Source organism: Sebastes umbrosus, chromosome 4 (assembly GCF_015220745.1).
Source record: "Sebastes umbrosus isolate fSebUmb1 chromosome 4, fSebUmb1.pri, whole genome shotgun sequence".
Classification (NCBI taxonomy): Eukaryota; Metazoa; Chordata; class Actinopteri; order Perciformes; family Sebastidae; genus Sebastes; species Sebastes umbrosus.
Genome location: NC_051272.1, coordinates 31,698,021 through 31,718,470, shown reverse-complemented (window position 1 = coordinate 31,718,470; position 20,450 = coordinate 31,698,021). Strand labels below are relative to the sequence as shown.

General features: G+C 41.8%; 1 protein-coding gene across 3 annotated transcripts in view; it reads left to right on the top strand.

The window, feature by feature from the left end:
• Positions 1-18,129, top strand: part of LOC119486218 (neural-cadherin-like) — a 110,381-nt gene extending 92,252 nt beyond the window's left edge. For all 3 annotated transcript variants that reach the window (XM_037766143.1, XM_037766141.1, XM_037766142.1), the window contains 7 exons: positions 1,849-2,032; positions 2,321-2,487; positions 4,832-5,096; positions 6,315-6,498; positions 8,499-8,749; positions 16,320-16,474; positions 17,086-18,129. In XM_037766143.1, the coding sequence (XP_037622071.1) occupies positions 1,849-2,032; positions 2,321-2,487; positions 4,832-5,096; positions 6,315-6,498; positions 8,499-8,749; positions 16,320-16,474; positions 17,086-17,652 (1,773 nt within the window). In that variant the 3' untranslated portion in view covers positions 17,653-18,129. The remainder of the gene's footprint in view (positions 1-1,848; positions 2,033-2,320; positions 2,488-4,831; positions 5,097-6,314; positions 6,499-8,498; positions 8,750-16,319; positions 16,475-17,085) is intronic.
• The last annotated feature ends 2,321 nt before the right edge of the window (positions 18,130-20,450 follow it).

Below are 20,450 nucleotides of genomic sequence, written 5' to 3'. Positions count from 1 at the left end.
ATAGTTGGCCCTCATTTTGCCACCCTTGCCCAAGTGCTACCCTAGGCCTATTTTGCCTGAATCAGTGGACTTTGGCAGGAATGCGCTTAGCGTGCACATTCTAGTGCATATGCATCCTCATGCGCGCTCTAGACAAACAAAACGGGGACGCTCTCAAAAAAACACTGCTCCATAGCGCCACTTATGGTCAGAAATTCCACAGAGTACCTTTTAAAGCTGCAGTGAGTAGAAAGGGAGCAAATATGATTCAAAAAAGTTATTTTTATATAATGGTCACTATATGCTGACAGTAGTACAGGTAATCTGAAAGAAAATCATGTGCCTCTGGTGTCCTCCGGTGCTCCTAATAGCATCTGCAGGATTTCACAGACCGGAGAAAAACAACCAGTCAGAGCTGATCTGGAGTCTGCCGTCCAGCTTCTGTCTATGAGAGAAGGCTGTCAGTCACTAGCAAACTCAGACCAAACGGTCAAACCAGGCAGCGCTGATCAAACATGAATCAATATTCTGTTACTGTAATGCCTATTTCTCGCCTCAAATGTTTTTAGAAACATCTTGTAGTGTACTGTTTAGCTGTAAAATTAGAAAGTTTGTAACCCAGCAGCCATGTTGAGATCTGTTGAGGAAATACCAACAACTGGGATACTGTGCACAAGCCGTAGCACAGCCAATAGGAGCGCTCTCTTTCTCTGCAGTGACCTGTGATTGGTCAAAGTCTCCCGTCACGGGCTAGATTTTCTAAAACCTGAAAACAGAGCCATGAGGAGGTGCAGAAGTCTAGTTTTCTCTCAGAACACTTGAATTACAATATGCTGAAAGGTTATTATGGAATTTTTGCCCAATGATGCAAAAAAAATGTTGCCTACTGAAGCTTTAAGTAAAGATACAGAAGTAATATCACCAAAATATACAAAGAGTCTCAGAAGCAAAAGTACTTATTAAGCAGCAGAACGGCATCTGTCAATATTATGTCATTACGTATTATTGGGTTATTATAGGTGGTGCACAAATATATGAGCAGAATTTTAATATTGTTCTTTAGTTGGCTTTGGTGTAGTTAAATTTAGCTACTTCATATACTGCTGGATTGTTTATTCCATAAGAATACATATTCGATAAGATGATCCTAGTTTTGACTGTAAAATCTTACTCTGCAAAGTAAGTAGAGTAGAAGTAAAAAACAGCATCAAATGAAAATAATGATCCAATATTAATACATAACTAACAACTGCTGTGTTATAAGCTAAGGACACCACTCACCTGATGTAAACCTCTGCGCTATTATCTTAACACACTTTTGTTAGGCTGCTACAATTCCGATAACCTCATTGTCATGCCTCTACAGACACGGCAGTCAGACGCAAGACACCTCACTGACCGACCGATTCCCTCTCTGAAGTTATTGATTACAACTTAAATATCTTGTGACATTATTTTGATTGTTTGTGTTTATAATCCTCTCTCATACTATCTTGGTATGGGATATAGTCCTTCTTTTTTCATGGATGTAATTGTATGTATAGTAGATATAGTTCATAATGTGTTTAGTATTTTTTATTTTTTTTAGGTTACATCTCTTATTATGTAGATCTTTTTTGCTGCTGTGAAACTTAAATATCCCTGCGTGTGATCAATTAGATAAATCAAGATGTAATGAGTCATTAAAACAATCAGATATCAGTTTATAGTATCTTACAATTTAATGATAAGATTTTTTCTCAATCTGCAATCTCACTTCCATTCTATCTACTATCATTGCACGGACAGAGGAACCCACCCTTTCATTTTCCTCCTGTCAATGAGTTTTTTTTCTCCTCTTAATATTTTTCTTTTTCTTCTTCTATTCAGCTCTATGACCTTGGCTCCCCAGCTGAATCCTCCAACACTGTGCCAGGCTGCTCTCTTATTGATGACCACTGCACCAACATGGAGCAACTGTCGTCCTGCGGCAAGAGGGGTCGCTGTCATGGCGAGTGGGGCTCCTTCAGCTGCCTGTGTGAACCGGGGTTCACGGGGCCTCAGTGTGATCAAGGTAAGCATATAAATTTGCTTTTTAATTAGCCGTGAGGTTTTTCAGGGAAGGAACAGTGAGATCTCGGCGGAGTTTCGGTGGATTTTAAGCCTCACAAAGTGTACAATCCAAATGGGACGTGTGGGAAATTCTGCGTTCCTAAACGTCACTTTGCTGCACTGGGAAGATAACCTCGCCTTACATAAAGTGCTTTTGCAGAACAGCACGCCCTCGCTGTGATAGCCCCGCACATTTCCCACATGACAGCTGAATTAATTGAACAAGCTTTGTGTTTTTCTGATTGACAAGTGGCTCCAGAGTTCTCCTTTGACGGCCGGAGCCACATTCAATTCCAGCTCTTGTGGTCGTTGCCTGCACGACGGACGAGGGTCCAGGTCGGGGTTCGGACACGTGCGACCGCCGGTGTCATCCTCAGCTTGCTTTCCCAGGAGCAGAATGAATACCTACGTTTAGAGGTGAGTCACGGCTGGTTACTCCCCTCCACCTTGACAGCTCTGATTGTCTTGCCTGTGGGCCTTAAGATAATAATTAGGGCCCGGACAATGATTGCTGCAAATGATTGTCAGGCTGAGAGTGAGTAATATAAGGGTTGGAGACATGTGGGTGGATACTGAGGGGGCTGGGTGATTGACACATGTATGTTCATGACAAGGTCTTTCAGCAAGTCTGAAGAATGCTGCTATTGAGAGGCTGCTATTTAAGAAATTAGGGCGCCTTTATTCAAGGTTATTTCTGTCTCTGGTTAATGTCTCAAGCACAATTCAATATGGAAAGAAAGCGACTGCGTGCGCTGTAATTCAAGGACAGAGTGCTCTCAAGTGAAGGTCAGCTCCCCTGCTCTGAACTTAAGGGTTTTGACACAGATGGCTTCAAGTGGTGAGCTCAACCACAACCGGTGTGGAGCGCTGCTCACACAGCGTTTCTCCGGGACACAAGTCTACCTCACTTTGCCAAACCTCCGTAACAGCACAACTCTCCTGCCTGACACATTCCTGAGTGGATATGAAGCCGGTGTTTTCGCCAAGGCCCTTTCGTCTCATTGACTGACAGGCCGAGTGTAAACAGCACCTGGAAATAAATGGCTCTGTTAGGACTGTCACTTTTGGCTAACTCACAGGTCAGCTGTTCGCAGTGAACCTGTCTCCGTTATGGTATATTCCACACCACTGGTCCGTCTTTGAAAACATCTTGTCTTTTGCGCTTGTTATTTGTTCGACAGCGCTGTTTAAAGCATTGACCTCATCTCTCGTTCCTCTTTGGGTCTTCATGAGGAAAAACAATGTTGTCCTCTTCCCTCGTTGCAGTCCCACTGTGACAGGAAGAGGAAAGGGCTGTAGCCTTTACTGTATGCCGGCTGTGAAGCCTCTCTGTGAAACCCTCTCTGGAGCTGAATTGGTGAGCTGTATAAAACATCTGATGTCTGTCTGAGGCAGCACGCCGAAGCATTTTCAGCCCAGTTGTCTCAAAGCTCTTAGAAACACTTGAGCTCAAGCCTGGTGTGTTTGCGGACAACAAGCCCTAATTTAAAGGGCTGTCTCTCTACCCCTTTTTTTTTTAAGGGTAGATATGGGATAAGAGTGTACACCGAATAAATAGCCACACTTTCACTCCAAGGTTACCAAGGGCTAGCTGGGTATAACAACATGCAGGTCTCTAAGGAATATGGTGTCTCTGTGAAGAAAACATTCATCTAATGCAGTCTGTGAAGGAGTTTTTTGGGAGCGTCTGGTTTGTCAAAGACCAGCGACCCTTAAGAACAGCAAAAATCACAGCTTTTCTTTTTTTTTCTTTTTTGCATTAAATGTGATTTGAGTTTGAAAAGTTCTATAGAAATTCAGACTTCAGAAATACACTTGAACATTTTGTGCTTAATGATGATTGCGTAGATCTCTGGGGGCGCTGCAGAAAGTTTATATAATCAGATTTTTTCCTGAGTATTGATTGAGTCCTTTGTCCTTTGCTCATTTTTTGTTGTGGACTTCAGGGCAGGATGAGGCAGTGGGGAGAGCAAACTCAGCTTTTACTCTGAGCTTGTGTGTGTGTGTGTGAGTCCAGTGGGGGAGACGCATTTGAGATGCCCATGCTGAGGGAGCAATAGTTAATGCAGGCCGGGCTGAATGTGAATTATCTTGCCCCACTGTTTCCAATTAAGCTTTGGACATGTACAAGCTGCAGTTATGGGAGCCCCTCATTGGTTGGGTCCATTGTGTTCGCTCATCCTTAACTGCTGAAGATAATTGTTGTTTCTTGTATACCTTCCCTTCGGGATCACTCCGGCTTCTGCCATGCAGCGATGTGTACGGCGGCTCTTCATGGCTGCAAAATTGCTGAATTAATTTTCACCACTGAAATTTTCATGCCATTTTTTTTCTGGCAGATTCACCACAGAGAGTCTGTTCTTGGTAGTTAAATATCACAATTCTTGTCTGGCCCAACCTTTGCTGCCTTTTCTTTCACCACGGGAGCTGGCCTACTTCTTATGATGTTGTTATGCTCAAGATCTCTTTTTTTGCCCATCGACACAGCACAATGTGGCAGCAGTCCAGGTCTGTCAGTTTAGAATTTGTGTCATCCCGTTTTACATTTTTATTCGCACAACCCCTCCAAGCCTTGAAATCCTGATCGATGACAAAACAGGCCAGCTTTTCTTTTGGTTTTAACAATGCAAAAGTCTTCCATATGCAGTAAATCTGGAGCCCATTCATAACACATAAAAACATCTTTATTATTTCTGTCTTCTTTGGTTCTCTTGTCTCTTTGAATGCCTGCATTTCAAATCAGTAACGCTGTGTATCTCAGGTTATTCAGGGTCTGCTGGCTGTTTTATACAACCTTGGAGATGGAGACTACAACCTGACACTCCCCTACCATCGCCTCAGCGACGGAGAGTGGCATGAGGTGGAGCTGGATCGCTATGGCAGAGAGTTCACCCTGCGACTGGACGGAGGCGGAGGACGCCGAGAGGTTACGGCCTCGCCTGGGCGGAGTCAAGAGCTCATTATTGACCCCTCCGCGGTGATGCTCGGAAACTCTTTTCCCTCGGGACACAACCGGAGCTTCCTAGGTAGGTGGCTGCTGGCAGTACGTGTTTCTATTCAATGAGACTGTGTATATTAAGATAAATGAATGAACGAATTAATTCATATTGAGTGGAAAAAATCAATGGGTGAGGCGAATGAATCAATAGGTTAATTTGTAAATAGATTAATTAGCTAACACATACAGTATTCAAAGGAGTGGACTTCGTAGTTAACTTGCATACCTGTTCATATTAATAAGCCTATAAATTAGGGCTGTCAATTGATTAAAATATTGAATCGCCACTCATCACAAGATTGTCCATAGTTAATCACGATTAATCAAAAATGAATCGCACATTTTTTTATCTGCTCAAACTGTACCTTAAAGGGAGATTTGTCAAGTATTTAATACTCTTATCAACATGGGAGTGGGCAGATATGCTTGCTTTATGCAAATGTATGTATATATTTATTACTGGAAACCAATTAGCAACACAATGCAATGACAAATATTGTCCAGAAACCCTCACAGGTACTGCATTTAGCATAAAAAATATGCTCAAGTCATAACATGGCAAACCAAAGCCCAACAGGCAACAACAGCTGACAGTGTGTCAGTGTGCTGACTTGAAAAAACTGCATGTGATTATCATAAAGTGAGCATGTCTGTAAAGGGGAGACTCGTGGGTACCCATAGAACCCATTTTCATTCACATATCTTGAGGTCAGAGGTCAAGGGACTTAGGGATCTGATAAGCTAATATGACTTTCCTTGGGTTTTCTAGTTTCATATGATGTCAGTATCTTCACTCTAGCTTATCTTAGCTCTCACTGGTGCTTCTAGATCTCGCAACCTGACCCAAAGGTGTTTGATCCCTTTCTTTTTAAGCAGATGAGAGAAAGGGGGGACTGATGTGTATTTAAATGATGTGTTAGACCTCATGCTTCCCAGAGAGTGAGCAAACTACCCAGCAGAGAAAATATCCTGCAAAAAAAAGGAGTCCATGCTGACAGCTTCGCCTCAGGCTGTTTGTGTGTTTGCATGTGTGAGAGCGCGCGTGTGCGTCGGTCTGCAGGTGTGTCGGCGAGTCCGTTTATGTGCGTCAACACGTGCGCGTCTGTGTGTGTGTTTGAGTTTACAGCCCTGCCATGGTGTAATAAAAGATTTTGCCCGAGGACTGGTGTCTTCGTGTGTCTTTTAGCATTGTAAACTCTTCTTTTTTTTCTTTCTCCTCCTCCTCTTTTTTCTCTCTCCGCACCAGGCTGTTTGCGAGATGTGAAGTTTAACGGGCGCTCCATCCCTCTGGGTTGGGAGCATCCTTCAGAGGGGCTTCAGGTGGTCACTTCGCAGGGCGTCTCTGTCGGCTGCTATTCAGAAGCCTGCAGGAAACATCACTGCTCCCCTCCCTTGGTCTGCGTGGACCTCTGGAGACACCACGAGTGCAGGTGCTGTAAATAAATACAGGAAAAATAACCCGGGGTGTTAATGACGCCTTGCAGTATGCAGGCACGTTCTGTACACATACATCTAGAGACAAGGCCTGCATATCACAGCCTTGCTTATAATAAAATTAGTGACGCCAGCACCCAGCTTGTAAATTGGAATAAGAAACAACATCAAAAGCCACACATTTGCACAGTACGATAGATAGAATAATATAACCTTTTGGAAAGGAACTTTAAATGTCAAGTAACTTATTCACCATATGAACTGGTCACATCGGGTTGAATGCTATTTATTATCATTTGTCAGGTATAAACAAGGTCTGGCAATCGGCATTTATATGTACGAGTTTTCAAAGCAACACACGACACAAAAAAAAGACGAATCATCTGTGACCGGATTGCAGGTGCAGTGGTCCAAAAATAGAAGAAGTCAAGGGGAACAGCCTGGAAAATCATGACATTACATATATTCCAAAGGCGGAAAACCAAGGCACCATAATTGATGATCATAATAATAATAATCGACTTCATTTTATAGCATATTTAGCTAAAAGGGCTTCACATTAAGAGTAACAACCTAAAGCAATTCAATAACAGCTGACAAACAACAACAAATGATTTCATAGCAGATGTTTTTTTTTTCAAATTAAGTTTGGTACAACTTTCTAATAAGATAACCTTTAGAAATGGTTTATAACTAATGGCTTTAATAATATTTAATAAATCATTTACTAATACTTTTTAGATCACTTATAAGACATCAATAAGAACAACTTTTGGGTTGCCAGGTTGTGAAAAATCCTTTGGGCTGGCACTTACTTATCCTCCTCCATCATGACTTTTGCTGAGCGTCCAGCTTTCAATCCATTTATTAAAGGCTTTTGTTGAATACTCGATTCTGTTTAATCATGGCGTTCTACAGTCTGTTATTTCTTTATAGCAGACTGCTATGTATAACAGACTGTTGCTATGAGTGCAGTTCTGATGTCAGACTCTAGCGGACCATTTTTGTGTCAAATTATAGCTTTCTTTAGTAAGTAGTCGTGTAATAAGCAGAATCCACCGCATCGCCCTGTCAGGTTTGGCTCGCTGTACATTATCCCTTAAATATTAACAGTTAATTAACATTTACAACTGTATACCCGACGGCTTGTCATGTGATACATTTATTAATGTATGATTGTCATGAGTATTTATTAATGAGAACTTACATAAATGTACAACTGGCATCCCTAAAGTTGTTCTCATAAATCCTGTAAATGATCTATAAACCATTTACCATTTATTAACAATAATGAAATAATAAGTTACAATTTATGAATCCACATGCACATGAATAAGGAAATCATACATACAGTAATCAATAAATATACAGTACTACTTACATATCACATACAGCCTGTGCATTTTATGTCAAAGTATAATGGTCTGAAATCAAAGTGTCCACCAGATGGCAGTGTGTCTGAGTTCAGCCCTGTTCCACTGTGTGTCTAGTAGTGTGTCTACCTGAGAGAATGGTGTGTAACAGCAGCGACTGTCACACTTTCCGCTGCCCCTTTAAACTCTGCAGGACCACTGAGTCTCCTGGCTGTGATGTAGAGACTCTGAAACAGTGTGGGATTTTTCACTGCGGTTGGATATCCATATTCTGTGATTGCAGCACAGCCTCAGGTTACAAAGCACTGAGAGAAGCAGGGGGCAGGGGTGAATGATATCCAGGGGATGTTTTGTACAAATATACTGTGGGACTGCTACTGCAAAGCCAATCTTAGCTTCTCACTTTCTTTTGTTTTTTTCACAGAACAGTCGACACACTGTAACCTGCAAAAAAAAAAGCATATCTTTGAATCTGATATAAGAGGTGTAACTCCTGAGGGATTTATTTTTACACTGTCAGCTTAGGTGTCACAGCTCTGTAGAACTCAATGCTCCTTTTATCTGACAGCTTCCCAAGTGTTTCTCGTCTTTGCTTTACACCGCTGTCTCTCCTCTCCGCACAGATGCCCCGCGGGCCACATGACCAAAGAGAGCTCCGTGGGCAAGGTGTGCGTCTACACGCTGTGCGCCAGCCGGCCCTGCCGCCACGGCACCTGCGTGGCTCACTCTCCGTCCCGCTACTCGTGCCGCTGCAGCCAGGGCTACCGGGGACGCCACTGCGAGGTGACGCTCGCCATGTTCCACAACGACGACAGCAACAGCCTCAGCCTCAGCTCCATGTTCGCCATCAGCATCTGTGTCTTGGCCTTTCTAGGTAGCTATGTCGACTACGTCCTTTTCTACCTGTGGTAACCGTCATCGTCTCTTCTCATGTTTATTTTTATGTATTCTGTGTTTTTGTCTTGAAATGTCTTTTCTTTTTAATCTTCAATACATTGACTTTCATCTTGTAATTTTTTTTATTTTTGTTTGTTCTCATCTTCATGGTGTAATCCTTGCATTATGTTTGGTTTTATCTGTAACATCCACTGTTTTATTCGTTTCCCAACCCCGTTTGGTTCCGCGAAACGCACATGCACATACTATATCTTGGATGCGTATTGATCTCTTGAGTTGTACCAGGATGTGATTTCTCCATGGGAGGTTGTTGGAAGCATGAAACAAAACTAGAGGGGGAAGCAGGGAGGGAAACATTGTATGTCTTAATTTGTGATTCACAGGGAAGCTGTAAAAGTCCCCGGAGAAACGGGGAGCTTCTTTATGTGTTTTTCTATATTTCTCATCACTTCTGTGTCCCTTGTCTCTTCCAATGTTACGCTCTGACTTCAGAAGTCAATTTCCCTCTCAGCCTTACTTTTTATCTGTCCAACTTATTTTATATCCCACCATCCACTCATTTTACTCCCTGGATGTATTTTTCTTGCCTTTCCTTCCACATTTCTGTGTACATTTTCTGTTTCCCGAGTCCCCCTAAATGTGTCCATATTGTGCACGTACTACTATGTACACTATTTGGAGCTGTAATCAGGGAATGCCAAAATAAGCACAGCTTTTTATTGTCTCTTCCTTAAATCAAGTTCATTCCAGGGTAACTCTAGGCTAAGGGTTAGATATAGGTTAATGGACATACATGGGGCAAGATTCCTGTGGTCAGATATCGGGCAGGGAGCAGCATGCAAGGAAAAAAAGCAATACCTAATAGGGTAATCTACAAAAACATGTTTGCGCCAAAATACAAAAACATATTAGCCATTCACAACAGCAAACAGCGGCTTTGTGTCTCCTCTTAAAAATTTCAATTTGAAGAAACTATTTTCTTCATTGTGTATTTTAAAATGCACACTAGCCGGAGGATAATGTACCAGCTTGCTATTTACATCCTATGATTGAAAAAATACCCACTATTACTAGCTGCCCCACAGAGGTCTATGTCTTCAAAATTAAGTATGTGGTAAATGTGGTTTTGAGCTCTGGTCAGGAGTTCAACAAGCGTTTAATGTTTGTTGAGGTATTTGAAAAATTAAAGAAAAAAAAAAAGATCATTTTGGACATATCTTGTGATTAAATGTAATACAGTCCCACAGCACATTCTCAGCTGTAGAGCAGCATCCAGTCCACTCAATACAGAGTCAAGTGGAGGGGTTGGAAGTGTGGCCTTGATTGACATGTTGCACATTATAAATGATAAATGCTCCCACCAGTGAAAGTATTAAATCATAGCCTCAGTGTGGCTGAATTACAGGTATGTTTGTGAAAACTATTTTGCATTGTGTTTGTGGGCAAAAAAACAAGCTGGCATTAAACAATTCAAATTGTGAGAAATAAGACAAACAACAAATTACGGCAGCAATATGAAAATAAAGTTCTGTTTACAAGATTGTATGATGCGGAAAAGAAAAGAATAGAAGGAGCAAAAAAGGAAGTTTTTCTGAAATATTTCAAAGTAAAACCTGAATTGGCAAGCCTTGGGTGTGGGAGTTTGAGGGCCTTCACTGAAAAAGCCTCCCTTTGAAGACTTTGACTTATAGGATGATCTAAGGCTGCTTTCTGACATATAAAGGGTCATAAGTTCAAAAGTGTGGACCAGAGCCCGACCACTGACGGCTTTATAGGTGAGAAGTAGAATCTTAAAATCAATAAATATTATCTGAGGGTTTTGAGGTCTCTTCGTCTCTGTTGAGAGCATAGCTGCTGAATTCTGAAGTTTTGAGTTTTATGACTGATGCCTAAGTACACAGTGTTTCCTTAGTTGAAGAAAGCACATCTGAATGTTTATTTTTCACTGCATCAAAATGTAATTCAATCCAGGGATATCAAAAAGTAGAACAAAGTTAAAGGGAGCGAAAAATAGCTTTCAGGAAGTAAAGCCAGCTGGGCCATTTGGTTTCATCGGCAGGTGCATTTGTGTGTTTGTTTGAAAATGTAAATACATTTAATATTTTTGCATTATGTGACCAAGTGGAAGCATACAAACAGAAAAATAGAGAGCCTAACATTGAACCCTGAGGAACACCAGAAGTTGATTTCTTTTTGGATAAAGAAATGCAATTGTCAATTTTAAAGCGACTCTCTGTAAGACTTGTGCGCGCACTACCGACACACACAAGACTGAACGTGATTGACATTCATCATGTTGATTAACGTTAGCGACATTAGCCAGCTAAAACCATAATATCACTGTATATTTCACATGATTGGCAGTAATGTTAACTTACCAAACAAAGGTCCCTCCATGAGTCGAAGGTCTGGCCGATGTTGATCCTGGTGTTAACTTTTCCTGCTTCAGCCTCCCGACCGTGGTCAGAAGTCACTGCTCGCTCGTTTTCTCCCACGCTCGCCGTCGCTCTCTCTCTCTTGCTTCACCACTCACTTCCCATGTGCACACACACTCTTTGCACTGGCTCTGCTATTTTCCCACAACACTAGTTTTCGCCTGATGTCTGTCACATTCCTATTTTGCAAGACCGGCTTGATATAACTATAACTTGTTTTTTTTGTGCTTCCGTGGAGTTTGTGTTGGACTCTGAGTTGTGGTGGGAGAGGGGAGGGGGGGGGGGGGGGGGGGGGGGGGGGGGGGGGCGGGGGGGCTGGTTGTTTGTTGGCGTTAGCGGACTCCATTTCTAACTGAACATTAGCTACAGCTAAGACACTCGCGAGTGTGCCTGATGTCACCTCCCTTGGATTTTCCTGGAAAAGCTGGGCCGGGTTCTTGACCATTAAAAGTCTACAGGCTGTTAGAGGAAACCAAGAAAGTCGCACAAGTCTCATTTTTTAGGTTAGATTACAACCTGTTCACACATTAGCAATAAAAAACGATTTGTACATGTAAAAAGTTACATACAGTACCTTTAACTGAGGAAATGTGTTTCAAAGGTAAAACCTGAATAGGGATTCGACTAACCACTATTTTTCATTAATGATAAATCTTTCGTTTATTTTCTCAATGAATCAATTATTCTTTAAAATGCCCATCAAAATGTTCCAGGGCCTTCATCTTCAAAGTGTTGTTTTGGTTGGGGTTTTTTTGGGGGGGGGGTTCAAATCAACAGTCCAAAACTCAAAGATATTCAATTTATAATGTTTAAAAAAATACTTTTTATCTGTCCAACTTATTTTATATCCCACCATCCACTCATTTTACTCCCTGGAAGTATTTTTCTTGCCGGTGCGTCCACATTTCTGTGTACATTTCTGTTTCCCAAGTCCCCATATTGTGCAATGTGCAGGTACTACTGTAAACTATTTGGAGCTGTAATCAGGCATCACTTTCATCAAGAAATACTGCTAAAGTAAGGACAGCTTTTTATCATCTCTTTACTTTAATCAAGTTTATTCTCAGGTAACTCTAGGCTGAGGGTTGGATATTGGTTAAGGTCTGTCTCATAGTGATATTACATGGACATATATGGGGCAAGATTCCCGTGGTCAGATATCGGGCAGCGAGCGGCATGCAAGCAAAAAAGAATACAATAGACAATAAATACAATGATAACAATAGACAATAAGACACAATAAACAATAGCAAACCGGGTAATCTACAAAAACATGTTTGTGCCAAAATACAGAAATATTCTATTCATTCACAACAGCAAACAGCGTCTTGTGTCTCCTCTCAAAACTTTCAATTTCAAGAAACAATATTCTTTATTGTGTATTTTAAAATGCATGTTAGCTGGAGGATAATGTACCAGCTTGCTATTTACATCCTATGATTAAAAAAATACCCACAACTACTAGCTGCCCCACAGAGGTCTATGTCTTCAAAATGAAGTATGTGGTAAATGTGGTTTTGAGCTCTGGTCAGGAGTTCAACAAGTGTTTAATGTTTGTTGAGGTATTTGAAAAATTAAAGAAAAAAGATCATTTAGGACATTTCTTGTAATTAAATTTAAAACTAACAGTTTATAATGTTTAAAAAAAATTGAGAAAAGCTGAAATTAACCGTTTTGCTTGTAAAATGACTGAAATTATCAATCGGTTATCAAAATAGTTGCTGCTTAATTGTCTGTTAACCAACTAATCGATTAATCGGCTAATGTCTCCGCTCTAGACTCTAACTAGTTAAATGCTGATGACATCGACCCACTTGTGTAAACAGTCTAATAAAATTGCACAGTCGATGGTGTCATGAGCGGTGGTAAGATCTAATAGGATCAAGATTCAATATCTACCCACATCTGCTGCCAGCAGGGCCTTTATAAATGTATATGCATTGATATCTCTGCCGAAGAGATGAACTGTCCCTTTAATTCATCGTTAAGGCCGAGGACAGGGAAGAGTTAATGAGTTAATAATTGGGTTAGTTTTAGGCATTATAGCTAAGGAAATGTGATTCTTCTGGTCCTCACAGCCAATGTGTGTGCATGTATGTGTGAGCTGCTGCTGCTCTCACTACCCTCTGTAGGGCCACATCGCTGTTTATGAGTCTTTCTGTCAGAGACAGGCTTATAAAACGCTTGGGCAATTCAATACACTGTCCCTGCCTCTATAACTGACTCAACATTCCCTCCAGGGCATGTGGCTAGTATTGGGACATCAGTTATTCTGACACTTGAGAGTGAAACGCATAAAGCGGTCTTCAATATTTGATAATGAATTCAAAGATGATAAAGTGTGGCCTTGTGCATCGTTCATGAAAATTCATGTGTTGCTTGCATGCTAACTAAAGAAAAGGTGCAGTCCATTTGAAGTGGCATACCCGCTGTCGCCGATGAGATGCATTCATATTCAAGGCTCCAACTTTTCACCTCACCAAGAATCACCGTCTGTTCCGTAATATAATTCAGATTGGAAAGAGCGGTCTTTGATGACTGCAATTACATTTTGACACCTTGTGAAAGAAGTGGATAAAATAAGCTAAACAATTCTTTCTCTCAGCCGGAAAGAAAAAAAAAAAAGAAGAAGAAGCAGTTTTCATAATCAACGGTTCTGAATGTGGAAATGAGATTAATCCTGTGGTTTAATGAACAGATGGTTATGCAATATGTACTTGTTTAATGATGACCCTCGTCACCACAGGAACCACTACCATAAATACACACTCACACTCGCTGCACTAAGCGAGACTGCTAGCTGGGTGCTAAATTAAAGGGGGACTCCTGTCTGCCTCAACGTGCATTAAAAGTTAAAATGATCATCCATTATTAAGTTTTACATAAGCCATCACAGACCGACCAGAATGTGGGTTGAGCGAGTGCTATTGACAGAGGTGATGTCTGACCAGGCCTCATTAGTCCAGCATCAAATCTGATATTCTGGTTGTTTGAAGAATGGGAGAAATTAGCTTCCCATATGGGCTCTCTGGATGACCAGCGATCATGTAAAGTGCCTGTACTTTTCTATTCCCTGAAAGATTTATAAATAAATGATTTTCTCAACTCTTTCCCATCTCTCATCTGTCTCATTTCCTTCTGCTCATTCCTCACTTTTCTTTTTCCCCTGAACCTCCCACATTGATGTTTCTTTCGTCTACCTCGCAGCTAATTTTTTCTCATTAACCTCAGACTGGAGCTACAGTGAAAGGGTTAAGTGTTTTGATCAAGCTGTGTTGTGTAGGCTAGTTGTTTACTCCACGCTCATTCATAATGCACAGTCCAGGTCCAGGCTAACATCATAATACCCTGCTCATAGTAACGGTTAGAGGGCAGAGAGGCAGCAGCATTATGGATTGATGAATGACTGCGATGTTTGTTCTCCACCCTGAGTGATATTGATCTCACTGGAACGTAGCTGCACACACACACACACACACACACACACACACACAACTGTGGGCAGTAGTGGCTACAGGCGTAGGGGCAAAGTTTTTCAGCAGGCAACTAGTGTGTGTGTGTGCGAGGGTGTGTTTACCTGTGCTTAAGTGTGTGTGTGTGTGTGTGTGTGTGTGTGTGTGTGTATGTGTGTGTGAGAGTGCTTCCCTCTGAGCCGTGTATCGAACTCCCTCCCTAGATAGACGTGTAGAATATCAGCTCAGGTGGTGTTGAGGGTTGAGGTGAGCGCAAGCCTGCAGGCAGCACCTCAGAGCAGGTAATTCTGAGGTTGAGAAGGAGGCCCCGGCGTTCTGGTCGGCTCATCGAGATTCTGGTGTTTTCTGCGAGGGCGCTCTGGCGCAGCGGTGAAGGAGCCGGATCAGCTGATCAATACAGCTCTCCCCTCCACCCCATACTGAGGATGGCCAGCTGAAGGGGCGAGGGGGATAAGCTTACAATCTCTAGTTTTCTATATAATATAAGAGCAGCGTGGAAAAAGTGGAGCAGCTGAGGTGTTAAAAAGACGTTAAAGGCAGCGATAGATAAATAGAGATGATTTTTAATTGAGATTTTTTTTGTAGCATAGATTATCTCCCGGGGAGTTGTTTTTCTGTCGTTGTTTATGAATACCTGCCTGTTAGTGTGACCCCAAAGAGCCGTTGGTGCGTTCTTCTCTTTCGAAGCAATTACTTTAAAAATCCAGACTAATGTGATTACCTTGCATTTCTCAGAAGATTTCCAATTAAACTGATACTTAGCACGCACCATATAAACCATTCTAGTTGAAATGGATCCCATCTAGTGCGAGAGATAAAAGCCGGGGCCAGACGGAGGCCAGAGAGGGACTGAAAAACAAGGAACCGTGAGAGACTTAATGAGTGGGGAAGACAGAGGGAAGACAGAGGGAAGCTCCAATACAACGAGACAAATAAAAGAATAAAAAAAAAAAAAAAGACAGAGAGTGAGTGAACTAGTGAAAAAAACAGATAGCGAGGAAGGGAGAAATAGAAAAAAGGATGGCAGATGGGAGAAAAATATTGGTTGAGATTAATGGACTTTAAAGGTCAGTCCAGCATGTTGTATAATTCAGCACACAATAGCTGTGATTGATGTGTATGCTTTAGAACCTTTTCTGCTCGGCTCCCGCAGCACTCCTCTCCACGTTCAGCAGAGCCACCAAGGCTTTGAGTTTAAGCTGGGTGGAGTACAAATTCACTTCATAGGTTTCTGAGGAACTGCGGTCTTTGATAAGACAGGAACAGGGATGCAACATCAATGGGGAATAGGTGGAAAGGTGCTGCCTCTGTTTCCATGTATGCTCCATTAGTGTGTCCTTTACTGTACAGTCAGTGCAGCTAATAGGTCTTACAGCACAAATGGATGTGATGGAAAATCCATTTTAGTCTGTATACTATTTATTAAGAATATTTGGTGTTCTTTTAACATGTGATGAAAAATACATGTCCACATTTTGCAGCCATTTCAGAGTATTTCGGTGTTTAAAGCATCACTTTTCCGTTCACGTCGTCGATCTCATGTAAACACCCGAAGATGTGTTTTTCTGCTCTGTATCTCCTTTCAATGATGTGAGTGTGCTCCTCCCGCCGTGTTAACCTGCTCTCTGGCACCCCTCAGTGTTGATGCTGGGCCTGTTCCTCTACTCCTGCTGGAGGAGACACAAGGGCCTGAAGGAGGGGGTGTACCATGTGTCTGCGCACCACGGCGAGTGGGAGGACATCCGAGAGAATGTGCTCAACTACGACGAGGAAGGCGGAGGCGAGCAGGACCAGGTAAACAAAATACGCACGCTGGTATTTACTGCAGGCGGGGAGAGTAAACAGAACACTATAAAGCAAACACTGGATCCATTTGGATGTGTTTTTAAATGTCATCATACTATATTTCTGGGCCGTTTTTAAATAAGAATACAAATATAAAAATAGGACAGAAGCTGAACCAGCAAACAGGGAGCTGTTGGTGCCCCAGAATGAAAACCAAATATCAGCTCCCAGGAGATCTGGGAATGTGAGTCAATTAGCTGGAATTAAGCAAATAGACACCAATAGCTGCTAATGCCTCTGTTTTAATAGTGCTGGTAATAGCAGTTTTCACCCCCCTCTGCAATTCGATAATTAATTACTTGGCTAATCAATGGTGCTGTTGATGCCAACATGTCTTCCTACATGGTGGATCTTCAGTCTTACTCTGAAGAACGGGTCCATTTGCTAGCAGAGGCATTAACTAGTCACACTGCTCTGAGCACAGATTGGTGTCATGTGGCAATGTTGTTTTTCATTATCTGTTAAGTCCCCAAAAAAAGAACACGGGGGAATAAAAAGGCTCTTTTCTTGTCTTCTGTCCTTCCTTCATTCCCTGCTTTTTCTCTCTGTTGGTCTCCCAGAATGCCTTTAATATGGTGGAGCTGCAGCGCTCCCTCCAGCCCAGCCCGGCACAGTCCCTCCGGTACAGCTACCCACAAAGCATCATCTCCTACCCGCAGACTAAGCTTCCCCAGGACAACAACAAGAAGGGGGTGTCTACTGGGAACGGCAGCGCGGCTATAGCGCTGCGTCTGGCCATCCCGCCATCAGAGACAGAAACCCTGCCGTCCCCTCTGACCTTCCGCCGCTCCCAGAAAGCCCTCTCCTTCTCCAGCCAGGACTTGGCCCGCTACCTGTGCGAGGTCATCAGGGACATGGAGCACCCGGGGGAGCTCGGCACCATGACAACACCGCGCCGTCCCTCCGGGAAGGAGCGCGGCCTGGCGGCGGTGCGCTCCCTCAGCTCGCTCAGTGCATCTCAGGGTTCAGAAGTCAGGCTTCAGACGGCCCCGAGCAGCCGGCTGGACAGGTTCAAAACCCTCCGAGCCGTTGTTAGCGATTTGAGAGGAGACTCCAAGACTCCGGAGGGCCAGAAAGACAAACTGAAGGAGAGCAGAGGGCAGCTGAACTGCGAGAAGAGCGGTTGAGGCTGCACTCGGAGAAACAGAACTGAAGGTTGCAGAGAAGCAACACTAATCAGAAGGCGTGGGAGGAATTCCAAAGGGAGATAATTAAATGTGAAATACTCTGAGACTGGGAGGTTGCCCAGGGTCTATGTGAAGTCTGCTATAAATGTACTGTATTGATGAAACTTTGAACATTTAAGTTCTTTGATATAAAAGATGTTTACCAATGAATGATCAGATGTGATGTATTGTTTACTTGGCATTGCACTGTACAGTATTTACTCCACAGAAAGCACTTTTCGGAAGCGCCCTGTGTCGAAACTATTCGTGTCATAAAGCTCACAAGAGTAATGTCTGCAAGAAAGACGGCAAATGAGTTTTCCTGTGAGAGAACTGGATTCTTGTTGCCGCTAATGACTCATGAAATCAATTATGTGTCAAAATGATTTTGTTTCATTTGTATTATCTATTTCCTTTTAAATAAATAATTATCTTTGATAATATTTCGAGCTTGATCTTGTTCAAACACCAGTTCACATTAGTGATCGTCAAATCTCCCGTTTTTGAAGTTCAAGCCAACTTTCATCATCAAATGATGGTCTGGCTGTTTTTCTTTTTTAGTCAGAAAGCTCAGCAGACACAAAGTAAAGTAAGATGTAGTTCTTATTACCTACACATGAATAGTTCCTCTATGTATTTCCAGCAGGGGTGGAATTTATATTTCAAAGGTGGAGGGGAGGGGGCGGGGGTGTTGGACACAGTTATTAGTACAGGCACAAATCCTCAAAAAGGCTTTATTTTTTCAGAGACCCCCTCCCGAGTTAGAACAAACCATGTTTTGTTCATAGTTTTGATGATGACGGTTATAACTAGAATATTGTATGCAGCAAAATACAGTAAAAAGTGATGAAATTGATCAATATGTTGACGCTGTAGGCAGACAACTGCAGAATAAAACCACTCTGGAGATGGTGTTGGGGTACTTACATAATAAACTTAATCTCATTCACCTATTGTTTGGATTTGCTAGAGTCCTGATATCTGCCCTAACCTCAAAACAATATCCATCCATCCATCTATTATCTGTAACCGCTTATCCTATTCAGGGTCGCAGGGGGGCTGGAGCCGATCCCAGCTGCCATTGGGTGAAGGCGGGGTCCACCCTGGACAGGTCTCCAGACTATCACAGGAGACACATAGAGACAGACAACCATTCACGCTCACATTCACACCTACGGGACATTTAGAGTCAACAATGAATCTAACCTGCATGTCTTTGGACTGTAGGAGGAAACCGGAGAACCCGGAGAAAACCCACGCTAACGCCACACAGAAGGGCCCCAAGCCAGGTTTGAACCAGCGATATGAAGCAAAAAGAATATCCAAATATGTATTTATTATAAAACGAGAGCCTAAAGCCTTTTAGAACAAAGTTGTCAGACAGACACCTTTTTAAAAAGAAAGTTATTTTTTTATTTAAGGTATATATGATGGTGATTTGACACAGTTCAGGCCATCACATTGACTAAGAAACTTTGTACAAAAACAATAAAGGTGGTACAGTGAAGCAAAATGTGTAAAGTGAGGATTAAGTGTATTTTTTTTCATATTAATATTTAACAAAATATGCACTGTTTTTTTATTGCTGTGATAAATATTAATAACTCCATTAAATCCTACGGAGCTCAAGATTTCAAAACGTGTCTCCTCTTACAATGTTTAAACTAGACACTCCAGGCTCCACTATAATAGATACTGTTACCAGTTTTAAAGATCTTATACAGATTTTTGAAATTCTTTTTAGTTTTTAAGTTATTCTCATTTCCATACTCTTTTGGGGTATGTTCGGCGCTGACACAAATGTGAATGGCTATTGTTATTTTGTGTGCACACATTAAAACGACATGTAAATCCGATGCATTGGTTGCAGCCGTTTAATAACGAGGTGTGCGCGGATGTGAAACTAACTTTACGTGCACTTCTAGGCCACTGACTTACTGCAAACATGGAAGAGGAAAACGTGCCAACATGAAATTTAGTGGTGGTGTCTAAAAGGGAGCCACCAAACTGGGGAAACTCGCGAGATTAAGGTTTGGCATTGACCTCGAATGGTTAAAGCTGGAGGAGGAAGTTTGAAGCAAATATGATTTTAAAAAAAATATATATTTTTATAAATCGGTCACTATATCCTGACCACGGTCTGATATTAAGTTTTTTCACTGCCAATTTTTTTTTTTTTTGTCTGCCACTCTATGCGCTAAATGAAGGAATAACATTTTAGATCTGATGTCATTCAATGTTTGATATATTTTACATAAAAAACATTATATGCATGGTAAATTGCAGTAATTCGAATTACACCGTAGCTTCCGGGGAGCCTTATTTTTCGGGGGTGGGAGGGTACTGTACACACTACTGTACTGTACTTTTTTATTGTCATCTATAGTGATTACTTGCATAAAAACACACAATTCAATAGATTACGATTATTTAAATATTTGATTTGATTAAAAAAAATCTTAGTAAGTTGTTAGGAAGTTAATCAGGTCATAATTCCCTCTCTATTATCTATTATTTCAAACATCTCCTTCAAACGACTGGATTTATTCAAGCTTCATATCATAATAACGTAATTTTGCTTCACCTAATAGTCATTTTACTGAGCAGAAATTGAACGCCTCATAATTGTAACCCAATGGCACCTCTGTTAACGCTAGGAGCTCCGTTATTTAACCAAGCAGGACTGTGCTGCCTACCCGCTGCTAACACTCATTCTTTTGATTTCAACACAGATTTGTTGTTCAGATTTGTTCAGATTT